The sequence below is a fragment of the Scatophagus argus genome, chromosome 11 (genome assembly GCF_020382885.2).
Source record: "Scatophagus argus isolate fScaArg1 chromosome 11, fScaArg1.pri, whole genome shotgun sequence".
In the NCBI taxonomy this organism is placed as follows: domain Eukaryota; kingdom Metazoa; phylum Chordata; class Actinopteri; family Scatophagidae; genus Scatophagus; species Scatophagus argus.
The window spans coordinates 15,740,650-15,763,763 of NC_058503.1; the positions used below are offsets into that span (position 1 = coordinate 15,740,650).

The 23,114-nt window shown below is 40.1% G+C and overlaps 1 protein-coding gene across 1 annotated transcript; it reads right to left on the minus strand.

Moving 5' to 3' along the window:
• Window positions 1–18,650: 18,650 nt before the first annotated feature.
• vgll3 (vestigial-like family member 3) lies at window positions 18,651–21,989 on the minus strand. The gene is made up of 4 exons (XM_046405114.1): window positions 21,361–21,989; window positions 20,391–20,760; window positions 19,711–20,244; window positions 18,651–19,596 (listed from the first exon to the last, which is right to left on the minus strand). The coding sequence occupies exons 1-4, from the start codon at window positions 21,463–21,465 to the stop codon at window positions 19,556–19,558; spliced, it is 1,050 nt and encodes a 349-aa protein (XP_046261070.1). The 5' UTR covers window positions 21,466–21,989; the 3' UTR covers window positions 18,651–19,555.
• Between the last annotated feature and the right edge of the window lie 1,125 nt (window positions 21,990–23,114).

Here is a 23,114-nt window from a genome sequence, read left to right on the forward strand (position 1 = left end):
TGAGTAGCGCCCTCCAGCGTGGGAGGACAGAAAAATGAACTGTTAGCTATTAATTAATTAAATTAAGAATTAAAAAATAAACAACACAAACAAACAGTGAAACAATAGTAGGTATTAAAACAGTTTCTTCAATAATCTTTGAATGGTGATTTTTGTATTTTGTTTCCCTTACCTCAACAATACTCTGAATATACTGTGAGTTTTTGTGTATGTTGTGTACATTCGGAGATTATGCTATTAACACCCTTTCAACATATGTGAAATAAAAGTGATAAAAAATAAATTAATGTCCCCTTTTTGATTTTCTTGTTTTCAAGAGGGATCATCAGACACATAAATATAGAAATGTACAAGCATTGAAACAAAAGAGAAATACATCAAAAGAATACATATGATAAATGAACATGAATCAACATGAATATACACATAAGAGTTATCACAACCCAAAACCACACACTACAGCTCCTACAAGTGTCATCTTCACAGAATTAATAAGAATAATCGAATTAAATACGGTCAAGAACAAGAAAAGTGTATTTGAGGTAAACAAGCAAATCCAGTCATGAAAAGAAGTAATCAAGCTGAATGGGTTGAACGAATGATTCTTTTCATAAAAGCATGTCTCCCAGTTTCTTTAAAAATCTCAAATCTCAATTAAGAAAATGGTACTGAGTGTATATTGTTGTGTACTCTTTGGTAATTTGGTCTAATTTGGTCTAAAACCTACATTGTGCAGAGCTTCATAAATGAACATGTTTCATCTAATCAGTTTCTGATGTCCTGAGGTGAAGTACTGAGGCCGATGAACACACACAGCCACAGCCACATTGTAGTTACACCTACGAGCCAGAGAGTGTCAGTGCCCCACCAGAGACAACAGGGTCAGGCTCTCACTAAAGGCTGCTTAGCTGCCTTGGTTTTTGTGTAGTCGTATACACCACCAGATTTCAGCTTTGTGTTGAAATTTGCAACAGTTAGAGTCTGTCCACATTGTAAATCACTTTCATCTGTTGGACTTATTCGCATGTATTGTGTATTGATGTATCATACGCGTCGACAACAAACCTGTAATATTAGTAGTATTTTAGATCATAATTATTTTGTAAATATACCATAAAGTACAAGGTATGTGTAAACATATTTATATACATGATATATTGAGTAAACAACTATATAAATATTACAGGGCTGATATTCATTCAAAGCAATAAATAACAGAAATAATTTTGGAATTGGAAATATCCTAATAACACTGTTGTTCATTTTAAAATACAGCACCACAAGCTCGCTGTTAGTAACACAGACACATTCTGTGGAGGTAAAGTGAGTCTTTGTTAAGGATATCCACAGATTAACCTGACTGCACCCCGAGCGCCTCTCTAGCCCACAGCGTAGCCTTTAACCATTTTGTTTGGCAATCCTTGCCAAGTTTGCTCTAGACTTGAATAGTCTACAACAAGGCTTTAAGACTAATGCCCTCCTTCTCTGCTTGGCTAATTAGGAATTAATGCAATTGATACAAATTCTCACGATTCAATCATTTTGTCCCTGCAGGCTTTTGCTGACAATGAGAGAAATTAACCAGCGAGCATACTAACACTGATCTTCATTAGAGAGCTATTTGCTTTGTCCACTTTATATGGAAATTACTGCTCTGTTATGTTAATTGGTCATCTACAGTAAGTTCTTTCAGAGCACTGCGGTCTATTTGTGTCAAAAGGACAATGTTGGACCATCAGCAGTGCTTTTTGGGGCGTGTACGTGCATGTCTGTCTAGGTTTTGGTAATTAAGATTAGGTCAGAGGTTAAGGTAAGGGTTAAATGTAGTCAATATTAACTTCTTACTAGTGTTGTAAAACATGCTATTTTTGTGATAAATCTTTACTGAACTCCTCCAAAACAGGGAACTTTAATTGTTTCAACAGCACAATAACAACACGTACAGATAAATGAAGACAATGAATAAATAATAACTGGCATGCAAAACTAAAATAAGAACAAAATAAAAATGTAGAACTATACAACACCATTTGCAGTGTCGGTAGTGTGACTAATAGCAGCAGAGTCAGCAAGTCTATGTTAACACACTACATCAGGCTAATACAGAATATCATATGATTAAATACTGGTAGTATTTGTGTGTATTCATTTAGAGATGTAAATATTATCTTGCGCTTCAGCTGCTCGATGTCACACCATGTGACGAAGTCCACTATCAGTCCTCCGTACCCCTCGTCTTTGTCATTGTTCATACATCCAACAATGACAGAGGAGTTGACAGAAAACCTTTGACAGTCACAGGAATGAGAGTTAAAGCACAAGTCAAAGGTGTAGAGAGTGAAGAAAAGTGGCACCAGTATAGTTCCTTGAGGTGTACCTGTGTTGCCAATCACAACCTCCGAGGCACTGCCATCCACTCTGACACGCTATGGACAGCCAGTGAAGTAGTCCTTGACCCAGGGTGCAGCACCAGAAGCTTATCACTTTGAAGGCAGGGCTGGATGGTGTTGAAAGCATGGAAGAGGTTGAAGAACAGGACTCTCATAATGCTTCCCTGCCTCCTCATGTTTAAGAGAGCATCATGGGAAAGGAAGATGATGGCCCCCCCCCCCCCCCCCCTCTGATATTTCTGTTGGTAAGCAAACAGTGGGTCCAGAAAAGCAGTAAGCAGGTCATTGGGTTGCACAAGACCAGCTTCTCAAGGTCTTCATGACATGTGACTTAAGTATATGTACAGGCTGTAATATCTGCTGCTCTACATACTACTGCATGTGATCTGTGTCCTGTTGCTCTGTAATCCCACAGTAGCCTAAAGCACTGCTCAGGGACTGAAGAGATATAAAGAGCAGACAGGGAAATTTTGGACTCTAAAAGGGAGCCATGCTTTCAAGTCTGTTTTTCCATTTGTAATTTGACACAAACAATCCACAGATAATGATGAGATAATTGTCACTGAACAGTGGGGTGTTCATATCAAGGGCAAATCTTGTCTTTATTGTAGCAGAGTTTATAAGCCCTGTGTGTGTGTGTGTGTATACTGTATGTGTCTGTGTGGAAATTGGTACAGATACAGCGCAGACAGTCTGAAGGGACGTGGCCAGCAGTTATCGTCTGCACCTTCTGTTTTCTGACAAACATCACAAACACATGAGGCAGCCCAGGGGATGCAACTAGACAAAGCAATCAAGTCCTATCATTGAATTAACAACATATTGCTGTGTTGTATTGCAAATGCAATTATCCCCTGTCTCGTGATACAAAGTCGTGCACATACACATGCAAGCTCTCTCACACTCAATTAAAGTGGTGATGGCAGTACTCTGCTGTGAAAATGATTGCATTTCAATTGGCATGACTCTTTGAGTCCACAGAGCAGTATTATGTATGCTAATACAAGCTGTAAAGACGGATCTGGAGTTCAGGGGGCCCCTGGAGCAATTACCCTGCCTCAGAACCTGGACAAGACACTGTGTCCCAGGGCAGGCAAGGCACTTTTACGGGCTTTCAATATTAAAAATATATTTTTTAAGTTTTTACAGTCCAAGTTGCTCTCAGATTTGTCTTGTAGTAAGTAATACTATCACTAAATTAGAGTTTGAACTGCATATACTGTGAAATGTTTCTTAAAAATGTCTATATTTCATACTGGATTTTTTTTCTCCAAAATCCTGCATTTAATCTTAAATCAAATTATTCAGTTAAAGAATCTATCTATCTATCTATCTATCTATCTATCTATCTATCTATCACTATTATATACTGTACAAGGCCTATTTAATTAATTATTAAGATATCTTTAGGTTAATTAAAAGAGGATCTAGAGATAAGTATTATAATTAAAACATGACACACTAAAATACACACAGTGAGTGAAGCTTAAAACGTGGTATGGTACACCTGCAGAGTAATTCACACATAATCAAACTAAAGCAACACATTTGTTCCGTAGTTCGATGGTTTATCTTGTTTCCAATTTCACTTTACAATATGCCTGCACTAAAATATAGTGCAGCATATATATATATATATATATATATATATAACAAAGCCTTTAATTTAATGAGTTAGAGGTACTAGTTCTCCAGTCCAGCTCTGCAGATTTGTATCAGTCAGAACTACTCATGCAATCAGCACTGCCACCAAAGCCCTGCAGGATTTATCCTCATAATAACTTCTCATGTTTAAGACCCCGTAATAGCTTTGTCAGGTTATATTTATTAGATTAATTTCTACAGATTTAATTGATGCATGAATATTTTAATGTTTACCTCTTACGTACTGTACAAGGCCTTTGGGACCCCTAGAAACCAGAAGAAGGAATGAAGTGCTGTTCCTGGGAAGCCCCTTGAAATCCAAATTTCTTTCTTTTTTTTACCTTTTTTTTGGCAAAGGAATTGTATGAAAGTGTTTTAATTATTCAATGTATTCATAGTTTAATCAGACTTTTAGATCAGTCTAATTGCTCTGCTGCTGAAATATAAATGGGACCTCATGATTATAGAAAAGTAGGTGAGAATAACACTAGATGAAGTGTGCCACAGCTTTGGGAAAGGGCTGTTTTTTGAGTGATAGCCTTATGTTATTCTCTTTGCAACATCATACTGAAAGTAACACACTGTTGTATAAATTCACGTCAGATTACTCAGTTGTCAGTTTTCTTTCTCTCTCGTCCTCTTGGTGTCTGTCTTGCTTTCACTCTCTGTCTCCATCTGTCTTTGATGCATTTCACACCCAGTTTAAAATCTTAGAATGTACTTAGATTGACCACAATTATATGTCAGAGGACATTTATGTAAGATATATAGTTCATGTATAAAATATTAGGACTAGTTCTTCTCTTTCTCATTTAGTCCGCTGATAGTTTCAATCCAGATAAAAGCCATTATTTCCATTGATTTTGCCTTGTTAAACTCAAATCATACTGAGGGAGGTGTATTATAGATAGTCAGTTGGGCACTTGCAACTACAACTGAATATTAAGAATACAGAAATAATACAACTATAATTGAAGAATATATTAAATGAAAGAGTTTTCCTCTTTAAATTCACTGCAGTCTAAGACAACATATTACCTAATAAGTACAGGCAAACCAAGAAAGTCTGGGTGTCAAAGGGGCATATAGTTTGAAGGACTCAGGCATTTTCCACACAAATAGGGTCTAACAAAACAAGACAAAGTAGTTAGGATCCAGCTATGGCAGCAGCTTGAATAAAAAAAATGGAAATGCAATTTTGAACTGTTGTAGTACTCCTTCAAGGCAACATTATGTCACTACTTGATCTTAAAATTGTAGCTTGAAAATCATTTTGATGGTACGCTGTCTTGAAATAGGCTGAATTCTGTTTCTCTCTTAACCCAGACTGCCTTAACTTTGGTGAACGGGGAAAAGATGAACACACAGAAGAGGACGCTGATGAAGAAGGCTGAGAGGGGGAAAAAGACAATGACATAGCAAGATGCTAGTCAAGAGTAAATCACAACTGACTTTCAGTTGTGTGCTGTTGCACTTGCTTGATGTTTAGTTGTAGTAGCAAAGTTGTTATTAGTTTTTGATCATAAACCAAGTCAGTCTATTCGCCATCTTAGAAACTGTTATAGAAATCTGGGTTTTGTTTTGTAATATTCAGGAAGGCTTCACACGTGATAATCTCTAATAATTTCTGCTGTTTTACAACTAAGAATAAAACCTTTTCTGTTTTTAAAAGTAACTTTTTCTTGATGTAACTTACTTTTTGTTTTTATTTCCTTTTGTAAAAGTGCATCTGACTACTGACTTGGTATGCGCCAATAATATCTATCATCTGTGATATAACCACAACGGCTTAGCATTAAACCCGTTTCCTGCTTCTGTTATTACCAGATTCTTTCTCATCATGGTCCTTTTAATGAACCCTGCAATGAAGTGATGTATGGGCAACCCCTCAAGAACACATGATAGGAAGTTGATCAACCCCTTGAAAACTTTGACACGGTCACTTCAATTGCGTCAAAGCCCCCATTTTTGATGCTAGTAGCCCCCTTGGCTAACAAGATGAATTAAGCCACTGTTAAACAGACAGCCATCTGAGTGAGCCTCTATAGCAGATGAATACATTAACACAGCCCGTGATAGTGAAGTTTGACCCCCAACTCCCACTCACAAGACACACACAACATTCCTCCCATTGCACTGTGTGTGAGCATGCTAAGTTTTGGGACAGTTGATACGAACACCAATATTTTTCATATGCTGATACTGAATTAATTGTATCTTAAAATCGGATTGTTTTCACACCAGGGAAACGGTTTACATTCATTGTTTACTCTGTTGAATTTTAGGGAGCATCTGTAGTTCCACAAATAACATAAAAACCGATTGAAAATGTATGTATGTAATCAGCTATACTGCATCAGATGCACTTATCTGAAGCAACTAAGTGTGTACTGGATTGTATATGATACATGCAGTTCTGTATATAAAACTTGCTTGCATGGGGCAGCAGTGGCCTAAAGGTTAGGCCACTAGAATAATCTGGGTTGGGAGGTGAAAGAGAGACATTTTCTCCTTTCTTATCACCACTTTTGAGGTGCCCTTGAGCAAGGTCCTTAAACCCTAACAGAATAAACCAAAAACAGATATTTCAGATGAGGATCTAACATGAGAGAACATGATGACAGAGAGTCAGAGGACAAATATAGACCAAGGAGAGAAGGGTAATAGACTATATCTATGAGAGGACCTTCATTGGCGACCCTGGCGGTGCTGTCATTCCTGCACTGTTAAGTCATGTGGGATGTTTCTTGGTAGACTCTGGGCCCAGCAGCCCTTTTTTGGGAATGTCATGTTTTAACAACTCCAATGCCTTTTAATTCCCGCTTCTGAAAGTCTGTCTGGAAGTATTGGAATGTGTGTGAGGCAGCAGGCCAGACGCTAGTGTTTGGAAATAAACTGTCTGTCCAATCTGATTGGCCTCATTCTCAGGGACGTGGGAGCAGCGAGTCTGTGAATACACAACACACTCACACATGCATGCACAAACATGGACGGGCACACTCCCAAACACACCTTACAAAACTTGCTTTCTATTTTCACTGCATTCCAACTGCTTATACGCCCTGAAACATGCACATGCAGCCAACTTGCACATCCATAAATATTAAAACATTTGGACTTGTGCTAAAAAAAAACACAATACATGTACAGTACAGATGCAAGCAAATATACTAAGCAGAAATCTTGTGTTTGCTGAGACTCAAAGAGAGGCCATTGGAAGGGCTAATTCTTTTTCTGCTAATATTATTCCCACAGCGGTGCTGATGGGTCTGATGGAATGGCTGCGATTCAACTGCAAGAGGCTCCTGGGAGACTGGAAGAGTTAATGGACCATGTGTGTTCATATTATCATCTGGTTTTGTGTGTGTGTGTGTGTGTTGTGTATGTGTGTGTGTGTGAGAGAGTCTAAAGTCTAAAAAGGAGGACCAATGGAGGAGTGTGATGAAATAAGCCACAACAACATAAAAGGAACCTAATTGTTCCCTAAAGGCACAGTGTTAGGAAAGTGACAAGAATAACTCAAATCTCCCACATACCAGCGAAAGACTTTCAACAACTAAGAATGGCTCTAGACTGAAGATTACTATTTTTTTGGGCATATTTTATAAAAGAATGGGAAATGTGGATAAATGGCTTGAGAAAATGGACACATAGAAGAGAGATGGTCAGACGATTGGTTCTGAGATGAGACTACCACAAACTGTGACCTCTCTGGACTCAGGAGTTAACCGAGCAACCACTGATCAGACAGGTAATTTGTTGAGCTTGATGCCTTCTACCAGCCATAACCTTCTGACTGCATGTCCCAAACCTCTGTCCATATATACGAAAAGTTGTTCAAAGTTAAGGGAGGGACACTTTTCCAGAATCCCCTGCAGCTAATTCCAGCTAAGCCCTGACACATGTTTTGGGTACACCAGGCCTGTCTGACAGCCTCCCGTTCAATCTGATCCATCTCACCATCACATGGAAATAAGATGGCATCCAAGCTGATGTTTAGTGCCCATAGAGAGTGGAGTAACACACCAGTGAGGTTCAGATCAAGGAGGTCATTTCATACCCTTCCAGATACCCAGTTATTACCAGTGTCAGCAGGATGTCTCCTAATGACAAGATGACTATTGTTTTTTCATTTAAATTTTTATTTAAATTATAGTATTTCACAAAGCATGTGTCTGATTCAGTATTACGCTTCTAAAGGATAATATTGAATAAATTGATAGTGGTGTAATCGTCCTAATTTAAAATCCCTGGCCCAAAAGATTCACAATTTTAAAATGTAATCTATGCAGATTGCAGTATTTTTTTTTTTTTTTTCGTAATCTGATAATGTAATCCCAATTGCATGTAATCTGTCCCTACTCAACCCTGGCTGTCTCTGCCAAGCCTCTGTAAGGCTTATCAAAGCTCATATAAACACATAACAACATTCTGGCATTGAGCACACAGAGAAACAGCTGCGTGTAAGTGTGTGTGCCCATGAGTTTATGTGTATTGAATTCCTAATTTGCTCACATGTGGGTACCATACGTACTTTAATTTGGGAATCAGGCCTTTTGGCCAATGTTACCATAAAAGCTAGAAGACACTCTGTGATTACTGAGAACAGAAAGATGAATAAGCTTTCCACCAGCATGCTAGTCCACAGTGTAACTACAAGGTAAACAGAGTGATGAGAGAGCAGGATTAGAGCACAGAATAAAAGTCTGAGCTCTGGAACAGCGTGGTTTAGGAGTTTTGGTTTGCACACTCAGTGCCTTTTCTCCAATATGATGCTGTTTCATAAACTTGCTTTCATGGGTTTTCCTCAATTATTTGTTCGGGCAGAAATGAGCAGCAGCCACAGCTGCCCACCGGCCCAAGAGGTCAGTGTGTCCCAAATGTTAAACAAGTTCGTCAATGGCAGGCATGATGAATGTAAGGTTGCTTGTGTAACCGTGGTTCTTTGAGTGCAGTGACTAGCTCAGTGTCCATAAAAACCACATTCTAGTCAGCTTAACCAGAGCTAACCATATTCAAACAACCCAGCATATAATTATGATTGCAGATTATTGGATGATTTTGCAAGTAACATGTGGAAGCAAGGTGGAAAGTGTAGGTTTACAGGGCAGGGTGGCGGACTTACTTGTAAGAGAAGAGTTAGGACCCCATCACATAATTATTTGCAATAATCACAGTCGTTTCCTGCAATTCACCCTTAGTTGCTGATATCCACAGTGATTGCAAAAAGTGAGAAATCAAAAAAGTTTACAACGGCAGTTTTCAATACACTGATTTTTTTTTTTTTTACACATAATGCCATCCTTTTCCTAACTGTGTTGCAGATGCAAAGTGCACCTTCAGCCGGGAAACAACAAAAGTGTTCTTTCCATTGCCTTGTGTACATTGTGCACTTGATTCAGGAAATCATTACCTTTGCTCATGTTTTACATTGTTACATGGCACGTTATTTCATTTAAGGGTCAAAACAAATGAAACCAAATCATATCCACACTAGCCAGATACTTGACCTTTTTTTTTTTAAAAAAATGTGGCAGCTAAAGTGGTCCACTTGTGGAGAGATATGTAGCCAAACAGAGGGTCTATTCTTCTCCAGAACTCATTTGCATTTTCCTTGGTGTGAGCAACTGTGCTTCACAAACTCTTTTCCTCACACACATAGTGAGGGGTGTGCGTGGGCAGACAGAAAGGAGAGGAATCCCTGATAAGCCAGTAGCCTGGCGAAGGGCATAGAGAGAGGAATGGCAGTTATGCCGGGCATTCACAACACTGTGTGGTGTCATCAAACAAAGCCTTCCCTTCTCCCGCCTGTCAAAGACACCATTGTGGCGTGAGGAGAGAGCCTTTATATCACACACACATTCCACGCATGCTCCCCTCCACCACACACACACACACACTCACACACACAGATAAAAAAACGTACCTTGTAAATCTACAAATAAAGAGGAAAACACCAATATATATGTGCTCCCTATTGTTACCTACAATATTAACAGCAAAAATTTTACAACATTCATACGAACAGTTGCAAACACAAAAATTATATATGTGAAAGCACACAACAAAGCACAGACTATATATGTACATATATACATACAGGATGGAGATTTCCAGCAGGGAGGTTGGCATTCCCGGCGTGGAGCACACAGTGAGAGTCACCTGTGAGGGGGGTGGGAACGAAGGGAAGCTCCCCTGCACACTGGAAGTCTGGGAAGTTAATGACAGCTGACACACTCACTGGGGGGTTGACAGTGAGAGTGCATGAGAGTTGTTCCTGTTAGAGAGAGAGGGAAGCTGTGTGTGTGTGAGAAAGAGAGAGAGTGAGAGTGCTAGCCTCTTCCTGTTGTTCCTGTTGCTCTGACAAGCTCCTGACTGCTCCTGCCACCTCCACCTCCACCACAATGGACTCATGGGAAGGCGGACATGACAGGAGGGCGGGATTCCCATATGTCTCATGTCTGACTTTGCTGAGTGACTCTGCAAACACCTGTCAATCACTGTCAGGGCAGGACGAGAGCTACAGTAGAGCTGGAGTGTGTCTGTTTGTATCTTTGAAAGTAGCACTTATGGTAAGAACAAGCTTTGGATGTTGAGGATTTAGGAATTGAGTGTCTTAAAATGTATAACATGCACTGATAAAAGGTGAAGTTTGTGAACAACACAAACTGTAGCTCATTAAACGAGACTGGGAAATCATCTGCCTGAGCATAACTATCCCCATTCCTCTATGTAGTTTGGTAGATGTGTGTGTATGTGTACAAAGGGGTGGGTGGGCAGCAGATCCTGACAGGTTGAGATCATTTGGGGCCGGCTAACCTGTCAGCCTCGTAGAGAGCTTCCCAGCATGGGGGTCACCATCACAGAGGAAGCTCCCAACTTCACTTCCCCAGGTTACAGTGACAGGGCCTACCAGGACTCTGGGCCTGGACATGAAGTCCTGCTGAGGGGCTTAATGACTGCAGGGTGCCTGGATAGATTGGTGGATAAAGACCTATACAGCAGGGGCTGAGTACAAGGACAATAGAGAAACAGTAGAGGGACAGTAGGGGAGAGGGGAATTACCTGCCAATTAGGCAAAGTTAATGTGAAGAATGATGGGTGTCAACCTGTCAGAACCCGGGGAGGTGGGGGGATCAGCTGGATAAGCACCACGTTATCCCTCAGATTACACTGACTACTGACATGATCACACACACACACCCACGGCCAGGCACACTTTCAGTATGTACACTGCAATGCTATTTCTAACATCATTCACATTAGTAATTCCATCTGTACAATCCTGTATTATAAGTTTCTTAATTCTCAGACCAAAAGCATAGTTTCTTATTTGCACTAAATTAAGTTAGAGGACAAATCTAAAAATTTTTATATGAATTTGTGTTATTAGTTTGAAATCATCAAATATGGACATATTTACAAGGAATACTGGACAATATAGTTATTGTGATAAATAATTTTTTGTTGGGTTTGTTGGGTTTCAGGGAAATATTTGAACTAAAAAATTGAACTAAAAAGTTGTCTGGACAAAATTTAACTTTTCATGCTTATCACTGCTTGACAGTTCCAGTAACAAAGCACATTGTGCACAATGTTTTGCAAGTAGAATGTTATGGAAGCCCAAAGTGTTCAATATTAAACAGTCATTATTCATTCACTCATTATTGTGAAATGTTTTCATTTCATTTTTTCATTTTCATTTTTCATGTTGTTACTATGAAAATAAGAATGATTAAATAAAATGTCATAATAATGAGTTGAGTTTTAATAATTTATTCATTCTTGCAATTACTCGTTTTTTAGTTTTTCTTAAATATTGTACTTTTATGGCTCCATAGAATGTAGACTATGTAACACAGAAAAAACTCTTTGTATTAAAACCGCTAAAGCGACAAAACAGAATCTGTGACGAAAAAAAACTTTGCTTTCAAATATCAGTCCAGCCCTTGTTTACATAAACATTCAACTGTCAATTACCTGTAAAGGCCTTAAAAGCATTCTGTAATGCTGCACGCCTCGTGACTCCACTTGTCCCTCAGGAAAGCATCCTTCAGTTGTCTAAGTCCTCAGTAGAAACCTGGTCTCTATGACAACTTTAAAGTAAAACAACGATCTGGGTCAATGGTCCAGGAATGCCCCTCTGTGGCTCTGGTATGTGTGGTATGGCCATAGGCAGCTTGGAACAGTTGCAGCAGGTAGGGTCACGTAATGCAGTCCAGGATGATTGACAAGCAGGTGGCAGAGCCAGGGATTCCCCCCTGCTGGGTTTTTTTTCCCAGCTGATTTGGCTCTAAAGTAATCATAATATAAGATTTTATGGGCACATTCTTGGCATTTCACTGATTCTAATCAATATTGTATTGATGTAAATGTCATCATCGTAGTAGTACATTCTAACCATTCCTCTTGATAAAATTCTTTAAAAGCAGACAATTGGAAATGTGAATATTTTCTGGGTTACTTTACTTAACATGTGTAAGAAAGTGTGTTTTATCATCTCAATTTGTACTGCTACATATAGTAGTTGCTAGTGGCCTCACTTTTGGCTGGAGAGGGAAGTTCAGCCAAGGATCTTTGCTCCATACCTTTAAGCCCCATTCAAAGAATATCAAAGAAAAAACAACATATTTTATATAGTTTACTGAACTGTCCCTTTATTGAGCCACTAATGTACCTCCTCCAAATGAAAGTTTCAACATCCTGCAACAGTTGAAATGTTGAATTTTTTGTTGTCGCAGCTTGGAGTGACTAACTTCCACTGTGACTGGTGGCAATAATAAAAACAATCCCCTAGCTGCATTCCAGCTAGCTAACTGTTGGATCCCTACTCCTCCAGATGCAGGCAGAGCTGGAGTGGAGAAGCCCATAGCAGAGACAGAGCAGGGGAAACAGGTGTTGGTTGCTAAATGTGCTTTCAGTGAGCAGAGGAATGACAGCTATGTACTGGCCGCTGTGGTTACTGGCACAATACCCAGAGTGGAGTTGACAGAAACAACCTACTGCTGCTGCCGGTTGCTGCAGCTACTCTGGCCTTTATGAATGGAGTGCCTTTCCCCATGCTGGGAGAAGGACTTTTGTTCACTAAGGGGACTTGGCAGCAAACAAGAGCAAGGAAAAATTATGATGTTATTTCTTGATGTGTGTGTTCATCTTTATTTCTCCAGCCCAGCTGAGTGACTCCCCACTGAATCCATGCTTTTCTCCAGCAGTTACAATTCATAATTTTACAAATGAAGGGTGTCGTAAAGTATGACTCTGTGGTGGTATTTGGCCTTCTCCTGACCCTAGCTCTGCCAAATCGTTAACTTGTTCTGGTAGAAATTGTTTTGAGCTTTTTGAAAGACTCAAGTGAAAATTCAAATATTCATCTTCTGAAATCTGGCAAAGAGAGACATCATCATGCATCCTGGCCACTCTGTGTGTGGGCAGGCAGAGGAATGTGGTTGGCCTGTGTTACGGGTGGATGTTCTTGCTGTACATTGTAAACAGGCGTAAATGTTGATCTTTTCCTGTAGTGAAAGTGTGTATTGAATTTTGATTTAACAGCCTTCCCTCGGCTGTTGGAGCTCTAACAGACCTCTTGCTTGCCACGCTCAGGATCATAGTCCTGTGCAAATATTCCCTCCCTCTCACCATATGGGACTACACATAAACACCAGCCCTGTTGGAAATGTTACAAATGCCTATTTTTTGCCGCCCAGTTCCAATTAAACATCCTGAAGTGATAAAAGTGAAGCAATACACAAAGAATTGCAGTACATTCCTTTCAGAGAACAATGCAGCAAGCAGCCATGATCTCTGTTGAAGCTGTGAACCATGTTGGTCTGGTCTAAACCAACACAGTCTAACACTTTTCAAATCCAGTTACCTGCTGTGGCTGTGAAGAAATCCAAAGTGAGAAATGAAGCAAGCAAGCAAAATACAATAAGTCAATGTTGACGACTGACTGCAAAAGCAAGTTAAAACTACTCTGACCAAGATTATTATATTTGCAGTGGATCGAATGACGAGATGTAATGTGAAAGGGAAGAGCTACCTGACTTTGCATTTGGAACATTTTCTTCCATTTCTGGCCAACAACTTCGCTGTTGTGTTTCCAGCAGCAAGAAGCAGTTATTGTGACCAAAATCAGAAACTTGGTTGCTTAACTGGGTTCTTCATGCAAAATGGTCCGACTGTGACGAATGTCCTATTTGTCTAATACTGAGGGGCAAAGTTCTTTGATAAAGATGTAGGACATGATGGCATCAAAGAAGGCACAATACATTAAAATCATAATTAAAATCAAGTATAAAACCTAATGAAACATTTGTTTCATTTTGCATTTGTTTAGGGCTCCCATTGTCCATTTTCTTCTTTCGGTTGGACTGAAGGATGAGTTAAAATACAGTATTTAGAAAAATCCAGTGTGTCTGTGAGCTGCCTGCCATTCAACATCCAATAGAGGTAATGACTTCTGGCTCTGTTAATTTCCCAATCGGGATGTTGCAAAAATAGCATTACAGCCACATGAGGGATAACGTAGGATTTAAGACCTAAAGAGCCAGAGACCAAAAAACGATTTAAAAATGCAACAAAATAAGTAGCTGAGCTCACTGAGTCATCAAGTTGATAAAAACAAAACAAGAAAAAAAAATCAACAACAACAACAATCTTGTAACAGGCCTGAGCTGCACTGTCACATCTGGACATTTAACTCCATCTTCCATATCCAATCATATGAACGGCAAATGTTCCATGTTTGCTCATTCACTTCAGCTTTTAAATGATGCTATATTAATTTTTTTCCCTATTTTCCCATCATCTCTTGTTGGCTGTCATGACCTGTTTTCCTCCATTACAATTTCATCCAATCTAAATTAAATTAGATGTAACTGTAATGAACTGATGTAATCTAAATTTGATTAGAAAAGCTTGTAGAGATTTAATGTCCCATTTGATGATTTGTTCAATGGACTTGCTGCACTGGTTATATCAATGGTAGTTAAGATAAATAAGAGGGAAAAAAGGTTTTGATACAGGAGCCTTTCCTTGAGAACTTGAACATGAGAAAAATCAGATGTTTTGCTGCTATTTCCTCTCCTTGGGTGTTCCTAGTGGTTCATTCCTGGCGGCAATGAGAAGTCAGGTACCATTTAAAACAAAGAAGACTTGGTGAATCAAGTGCAATCAGCACGACAAGTGTTCTGTGACACTCCCAGCGTGTTTCATTAGGCTGCCCTATTGACACAAACAGACTGCTGAAAGCCGAGCCTTTCACTAATGCCCTTAATACCCCTAATTCTCGCACGAGGAGGGCAAATTAGCTCTAATTACCCCAGTGATTTGTAGGCGTGGAGCTGGAAGTGAGAGAAAGATGTTTGAGGGGAAAGAGGGAGGAAACAGGAGAGTGAGGAATGTGAGGAAATATTTAGGTTTTTGTATGCCTCTTTTACTCACATTGAGTGCTTTTTTGTGTTTTCTGTATTAATATAGTTTTGTGTTCAGGCAGCTTTTGTTGTGTTGCTGATTGTGAGACTAATCATCTGCTCAGTTACTCTGGAATGTGGAGCTGAGCCATGTTATGACTGTTCAGCTTTCTCACTCTTTCTTTTCATCTCTTTTTGCCGTCTCTCCCATTTGCTACTCTCTTTCACCATCTGTTTTCTGTCTCCCTTTCTCTTGCCGTCACATCAGCAGTCAGTTCATTTCAGTGGCTGGTTACAGATACACTGGATATGCCCTTGGGATTTTACCAGAAGCAAAATCTGAAAAGTGAATCATATTTACAGCAAGATCAGCTGTCTGCTATGTTATTCTTCAACCACATCACGAGTGACAGTAAAAGCTGCTTCTTTTATGACTAAGATTGTTTCTCTTAAAGCTAATCTGAAAACAACCTGCAGCAGTTTGGATCTGCACATGTTAATGCACGAAAAAACAGGATGATTTTAAAATTATATGCAACTGTTGGCAGTCAAGTTTTGCCTTTGTGTTCGGTAAATGAAAGCTTTTCTGCTGCACTGCTTCTGAATAGAGACACATTTTGCAAGACTAGAACCCGCAGTTACAAAATGCCGCCAGTTAAAACAAGAAAGTTGGTGGTAGAAATTGGAATCCACCAACTGCAGTGGAAGGTAGATGATAAAGTTTGTTTCCAATCTGTAGTCTTGTAATCTCAGTATATTATTAATGATATATTAGTATATTAACGAGATACCATAAACATGTAAATGTAAGATGGTATGATAATAACAGTTCCTTGATCCTGGATTAGGCAATGGTTTGGAGGGCAGCGATGACAGGAAGTTCACTCTGAACCACAATCATGAAAACTCATACAGGGCTCACCAGGTCAGAAGAAAATGTGAATTCCAAAAAAGAATAAGAGAGAACGTAAAACAATTTCCCCTCATTTCTCAAACTTAATGCAATTCCCTGTTACAAAAAGGAAACAGATGTTGGTTACAAAAGAAGCAATCATGGCGACGAGGAGATGAGCATCCAAAGCAACAGATTGGCTCAGGGTTCATCCTTTTCACATTTGTTATCTTTTGTGCATGGACACATGGCGTGTGTGTGTGTGTGTGTGTGTCACATGTGTTTAAAAGCACTAGCTACTAATCAATCAATTCTCTGAAAAATGGCACCACCATTCATGTATCCTTTCATTCATCTTAATAGAGGATCCCTTAGACCTCAGCGTGTGGACTACTTGTCTTGTTTCTTGTTTCTTGAGCCATACAATGGAGGACATGTGTTTGAGTTCCCACAGAGTGTATGCACAGGCTTGCTTTATTGCTTTGCTACAGGTACGTTTATGTATGCTGTGGGTTACGTGGAGAAAATAGCTATAAATGGTTTTAATCCATGATCATCAAACACAGATGTGCTTTAACTGTTACTCTTTATACCACAGTGTTAAAGTATGAAGTATGTCACTCTTCTTTACAACCCACACAGCACTTCAAAGTGATAACTGCTTTTGCGTGACTACTTAATGACTGATTGCTTTTGTTAGAGTTAGTAAAGCTCAATAGCAAAACATTATCTTGGGTATGTTGAATTTGCTTTGTAGTAGAGGCTTTAAGTCATGTATATCTAATAACAACATATAGATATAACAGAATCACTGCATATACACGTGAACTGTGAGACAATATCATCAATTATTTGCTTTAAAGATCTTAATTATCAGCATAAAGCAATGACTTGTTAAATTTTAATTAAATGCTACACATGGAGCATTTCCTACATCGCTGACTTCTGCTGTTGTTTAATAATTGGCATATAAATTCACTTTTATATAGCTTCTGGGTCAGTATTACTTTATTTTAGTGTTCTTCCTGCAGTGGAAGTGCCTGCGGTGATTCTCCATGGCGACCAGTGGGATGCCTGTTAGCATAAAAGTACACTACATGCTGATGCAGAAGCTACATGCTAATGCTAATTAGGAGCTCTGGAAGAGAGGACACACTTTGTGGGAGAATCTTAAATCTCTCCATCTTTTCCTATTTTTTCCCTCTCATTTGGCCGTGTTTTACTCGTTCTCTTCCTTTGTGAGCTTTTAGAATCTCAGAGGCCTAATGTATTAAATACTTTAATCAGTGACAGATAATGTTATACAATAAATAATTATATGATAGTATAAGATACTAATTATAATAAATATCTTACTGATGAAATGAACCTTAGCTGAGGGGGTTAAATGAGTTTGGTGTGGAGGAACTTGACTGGCCCACACCTCAACCCCATCCAACACCTTTGGGATGAACTGGAGGGGAGATTGTTAGCCAGGCTTTTTGGTCCAACATCAGTATCTGACATCACAAATGCTCTACTGCATGAATGAGTAAAAATTCCCACAGAAACATTTCAAAATCTTGTGGAAAGCCTTCCCAGAAGAGTGGAAGCTGTTATGGCTGCAAAGCTGTAATGCGTTTGGAATTCAATGTCATTGAAGTCCCTGTTGGTGTAAATATTTGTTTTAATAACAAAACGTAATCAGAATTAACTGTGGTGCTTGAAATGTGTTATTTTGTGTCTGTGTCTGAAGTTCAGAAAGTCTGCTGCTCTCTCTTACTAACTTCCTTTCCAGACAGGAAATCCATTCTTTGCTGTGTTTACCAGTCTGGGAGTGCATGTGTTTTCACCTATGTGTTTGTGTGGAAGCAGACAACAGACGTGTCATGGTATCTTACAATAACTGTCTGTGGAATGCAGCCCACTTCCCTCAGGGCTACAGCTCAGTTCCTATCTGCTCCATAATGCACCAGCAGTAAGTAAGTTTAAGCAGTGTTTGTACCAGAAGCATGAAACTTACTGCACTGAGTACTGCAACTTATGATAATGTCTGGATTGATATTTTTGAGTAAAGCCTGGGTAAGGAGGGTTTTATTTAGAAAGGTTGCTAAAAATATAAAGTCAGTAGTTACTGAAGGATGTCTGTACTGCAAAGAAACTGAATTCCCTGTCAACAATTTAAGAAACTATTGTGCAATCATTTATTCATTCATTCAGGTTTGGTCATCAAACCATCTGAATATGAGGAGTTAAACGCCACATCAAATTTTTTGTTTTGCTCAAAGTTATTTTTATTAGTCGGCTCTAACAATGTGTAGTCTTAGATAAGAAACAAGAAGACATCTGACTGTCTGACCAGAAACATTCAACCATTTTGATTTTAAAATAACAGTAGTTGACTGAGGTTGACTGACTTAAAAGACCGACTGTTCTTGATTTTACAAGAGGCACCTATCATTTAGTGGGGTGTCTTTGTGACAACTTTTCTTGAACTGAACTGAATGAATTTTTATATGGTAATAAACAGATTTTCACATACATGTGGAGCAATTGGCTCCATAAACCCTATAACATAGAAGGTATAGTTGGAAGTGAATATTTTACTTGAATTCTACATATTTTGAAGGGAAATGTGTCAAACCAAATCCAAAAAGAACCTTCATTCGTTACTACTTTTCAGCAATTTATTACTTAACATACATACAGTTCCAATATTTACATTACACAACCTCCAAAGGCAAAATGGTAAAGTAGCATTTGGGCATTTTAGCAGGGGTCACCCAGCAAACAACAGCTTAGCATGGCAAAACTCTACACACACACACACACACACACACACACACACACATTTACAGTCATAAGCAAACATTTACTGTACAAAAGAAAATGTGGATCAAAATCAAGCTCTTGAAACAGAACCACTTGGTCTCACATTGCATGAAAAAGACAAAGAAGAGGCCTCAGTTTGTTAAAGCTAGTTGTCGTCTGTCTGTATCATTTGTGAAGGGCCTTGACCTGCAGCCAAAGTGGTACATCACTGTCATTTAAGTCCAAAGCCTGAGTTCATATCCATAATTAGTTGTGTGGACAGTGCAGCACTCACAGTTTCAGCTACAGTAAGCCTTCTACCTGCATCATACATGGCAGTGCTGGTGTTGCAGCCGTACACTGATAGAGCCACATAGTAAGTCCTTTTTGGTGTGAATTGATATTCCTTCATATTCTCAGAACATCATTTAGAACCAAACTGACGTCTTTGCTTTGGTCTGGTCAAGAGCTGCAGGAGAGAAAGAAGCAAAGGAAAATTACTAATGTGCACTCAGTTAGAATACATGTGAGGTTTGACAAACGTTTACAAGTAAGTGTGTAGTAGTTGTCATAGTTGTAGTACCTGAGTCATACACCTCCAGGGATCCATGGAGGGGCGAAGGGGTCCAGGTGACAGGGGTAGCTGTGACGGTGCAGTTACTACTGGGGTCCATCTCTGTCTTCACCCCCTCGCTGTGTGGGGAACTCCCTGTGCTGGCAGTCGGCTGGTTCTGGTTCCTAACACCGGGCAGCAGCAAAGGATTAAACCTGGGATCCAATGCTGGGCTGTGGGTCGAGTATGAGTGGAGCATGGGGTGGTGGTGCCGGGGGTGAATGTGGGGGTGGGGGTGGGGATGGTAGTGAACATTGGGGTAGCCACTTGTGCTCTGTGGGTTCAGGCCATAGGTCCAGCTATCCGGAAGGGTAGCCGGAGGTGCGAGGCTGCCCTGCGAGAGCACATGGTCCGCCCACAAAGCTCCATCTGGGTGGCTGAAGGAAACAGGGCTTGAGGAGAAGTCTGGGTGCCCCGAGACAGATGGGAGGCAAGAAGTGGCCTGGGGTGGATAGGTGCTGTTCCACACTGAGCTGCTCTGACTCTCAGAGAGAGGGCCACCATCTGAAACAAACACATCACAAAGACTTCATACTTCAACACACTGGCACAAAAACAGGATAAGGATAAAGATCATCAGCCATTTAGACATTTAAGTTGAGCTGAATTTAGTTTCAGTTAACCAGAAGAGTTTGCTCTGGGAGGCTCACCTTTCCAGAAGCCGGCGGTGGCTGAAGTTGATGACTGAGTCACTCTGATCGGCTTGGTCTCACTGTTGAAGGTGCCGGACTGACTGAGAGCCCGGGAGAAGTGCTCATCTACAACGTCGCCGATGTCGCCCTCGAAGTAGGTGAACAAAACACAGCGGGAGCTCAAGTACTCTGCCTCTGTTGGCTGAGTACCATCCTTCAGCTCTGAATGGGACGTGGATCTCCGGCCCGATTCGGTCCCTGGGGCTGCAGGACCCTGTCGGAGGCCCTGATCCCTGGAAAGCATCCCTCTCCCTCCACCTTGCTGCTGCTGTTGCTGCTGTTGCTGCTCCATACACTCCTGGATCTTACTGTAAACACTCAGCCTTCTCTGGAGAAAGAGACAGAGAAAGATTAACTGACAGATCCAACCAGAAAAAAAACTTGAACAGAATAGCACAGAGTTTACATATCAGAAGAGCATAAATACTGTTTTAGAGGAATCAATTTGTTTGCTACACACAAAAAAAGTAATATTTTCTCTCAAACCAGTAATTTTTTTTCCTCTGGGAGCAGCTTGGTAGTTGTGTGAAAATGAGTTTCTTCTCTCCCATACTGCATTCCAGTTATTTGTAAGGCTCAATGCGCCTCATCCACATTCCTGAGTGACTGACCGGCTGTCATTACATCACCATTTGACCGCAGGATTAATAGTTCAGTGTCATTACGCCTGACCTGAGGTGAATAAAGATCCTCGGAAGGGGAATTTAATCATTCAAAACTTTAACTGAAGAGGTGTGAGTGTGAGAAAAAAGTTTGAGGCGGTGTTCTGAACATGAGTCAGAAAAACCCTTCTTTTCAACACATTTATTATAACATAAGTTGATTCAGATGTTTTAGACACAGAGCTCACATTTTATCCCAAGCTACAGAGCTATTGCGGGGGAAAAACCCTCCACAATCTCACTGAAATACATGATTAATATCTCACCTGTTGCTGTTGGTGATGGTGGTTGTAGTACGTCGCCTTGTAAGCCGCAGCAGGGAGGTAGTGCGCTCCATAGCTTTGATGGTACATCACATCCAGGCAGCTCATAGCGACGGAGCAGAGCGCTTAATAAGACTGAGAAAGCCCAAGGGAAAAAACGCACACACAACTTTCCACTCCTGAGACTTCAGACGGGCTGTATCCTCCGAGTCATCCGTTCCTCCATATATGCCCAAACGCATACAATGGCCATGTCGTCCAGTTTGCATACAGACAATGCGCCTCCCGCTGTGCGCTCCACCAGTACCACCCGTGGCCACAAAGTGGATCAAAACGGTATGAAACAAACACACTGTATCCCAAAAAGTAGGGGGGCTCTTCTATGACAAGTTTTCAGACAACATCTGATTGGGTGAGTATTCCTTTCCCTCCTTCTCTATCTCTTTCTTTCTTTTTTGGAGGGGAGTTATATTTAGAGAGGGCTGGGGCCGTTTACTCACGCCCACCGGGGTAGGGCCTGCACGGAGCAGTGCAGTTTAGCAAGGCACTAACACCAAAGCCACGAGTCTGCGGTTCTATTCCCACTGGCGCGCATTCATATGAGTATAATTCACGTACGTACCGAGGCTCATATTGAGAGCCTGTTGTCCAGAGACACCTGACCTCAGATCTGTGTTAGAGCTCAGGGCAGTGGATTCCCGCTACCCAGAACATTCCTTAAAGTATATATTTATTAAGTCATTATATATATATAGATATATATATATATAATGTATTGTGTGAAAGTCATGCTTGCGCATCAAGTGCTCCCCAAAGCTGGAGGCATTTTAGCCTGTCAAATCACCTTTTTGTCTTTATGATTTTTTTCTTTTCAACTTGTTTAAATTAAAATTTACATTGCTCGAATCAATGATAACCATCAGATGCTTTGTGTTCTTTTTGCATTTTTATCTTCATTGGATAGCAGACAGTATGGAGGCAGACAAGGAAGGAACAGAGAAAAACTGGTATGAACTGCAACAAAGCTGAAAAGCTGAAATCAAACTCTGTATGCTGAAGTGTTGTGTCCCTGAACCACTTAGATTTCTGCTGTGAACATGCTGTGACTGTCAGGGCTTCCCTGTCTGAATGAAGGTGCCTGATTAATGGAGTTGAGCTGTTTGCTGCCACCTGTTGGCAAGGCTATCAACATACATATCACACTTGTCAGTTTGACCCTAAAGAAGCTACACATCCGTAATAAAAGTAGATGACCCCCCCCACACACACACAGAACTACAGATGGAGGAGAGGAACTAATCAGCTGAATTTTTCTCTCAACAAAAACCAGAGGACGCTCTGTAGCATGACTGCCCACGTGGAAAAATCTGTACGGTAACTCGGTGTCAGTTACTCACAAACCTTTCATTCTGATCATTTAATCATACTCCTTGAGGTCTACCCTTTCATTACCATGTTTTTAAAGAATAAATGAAAAAATATTTTCAAATTGGGTTTTTAATAACTTCTGATCTGAATGATATCAGGGGAAGATACTGACATTTATGAGTTCATAGGAAGAACAGGCTGAACAAACATGAGCCAACGTAATGTTTTCTTGATCAGAATCATCTCATACTTAAAAATACTGATGAAATTTTTCAAATATGAAATAAACATCAAAAGCAACACATAACCGCATACATAGGAGAAACCAGTTGTGAAGTGTCAAGTGTTGTTCTGGCAACAGAAATCAAAGTACATTTACACAGCATTAA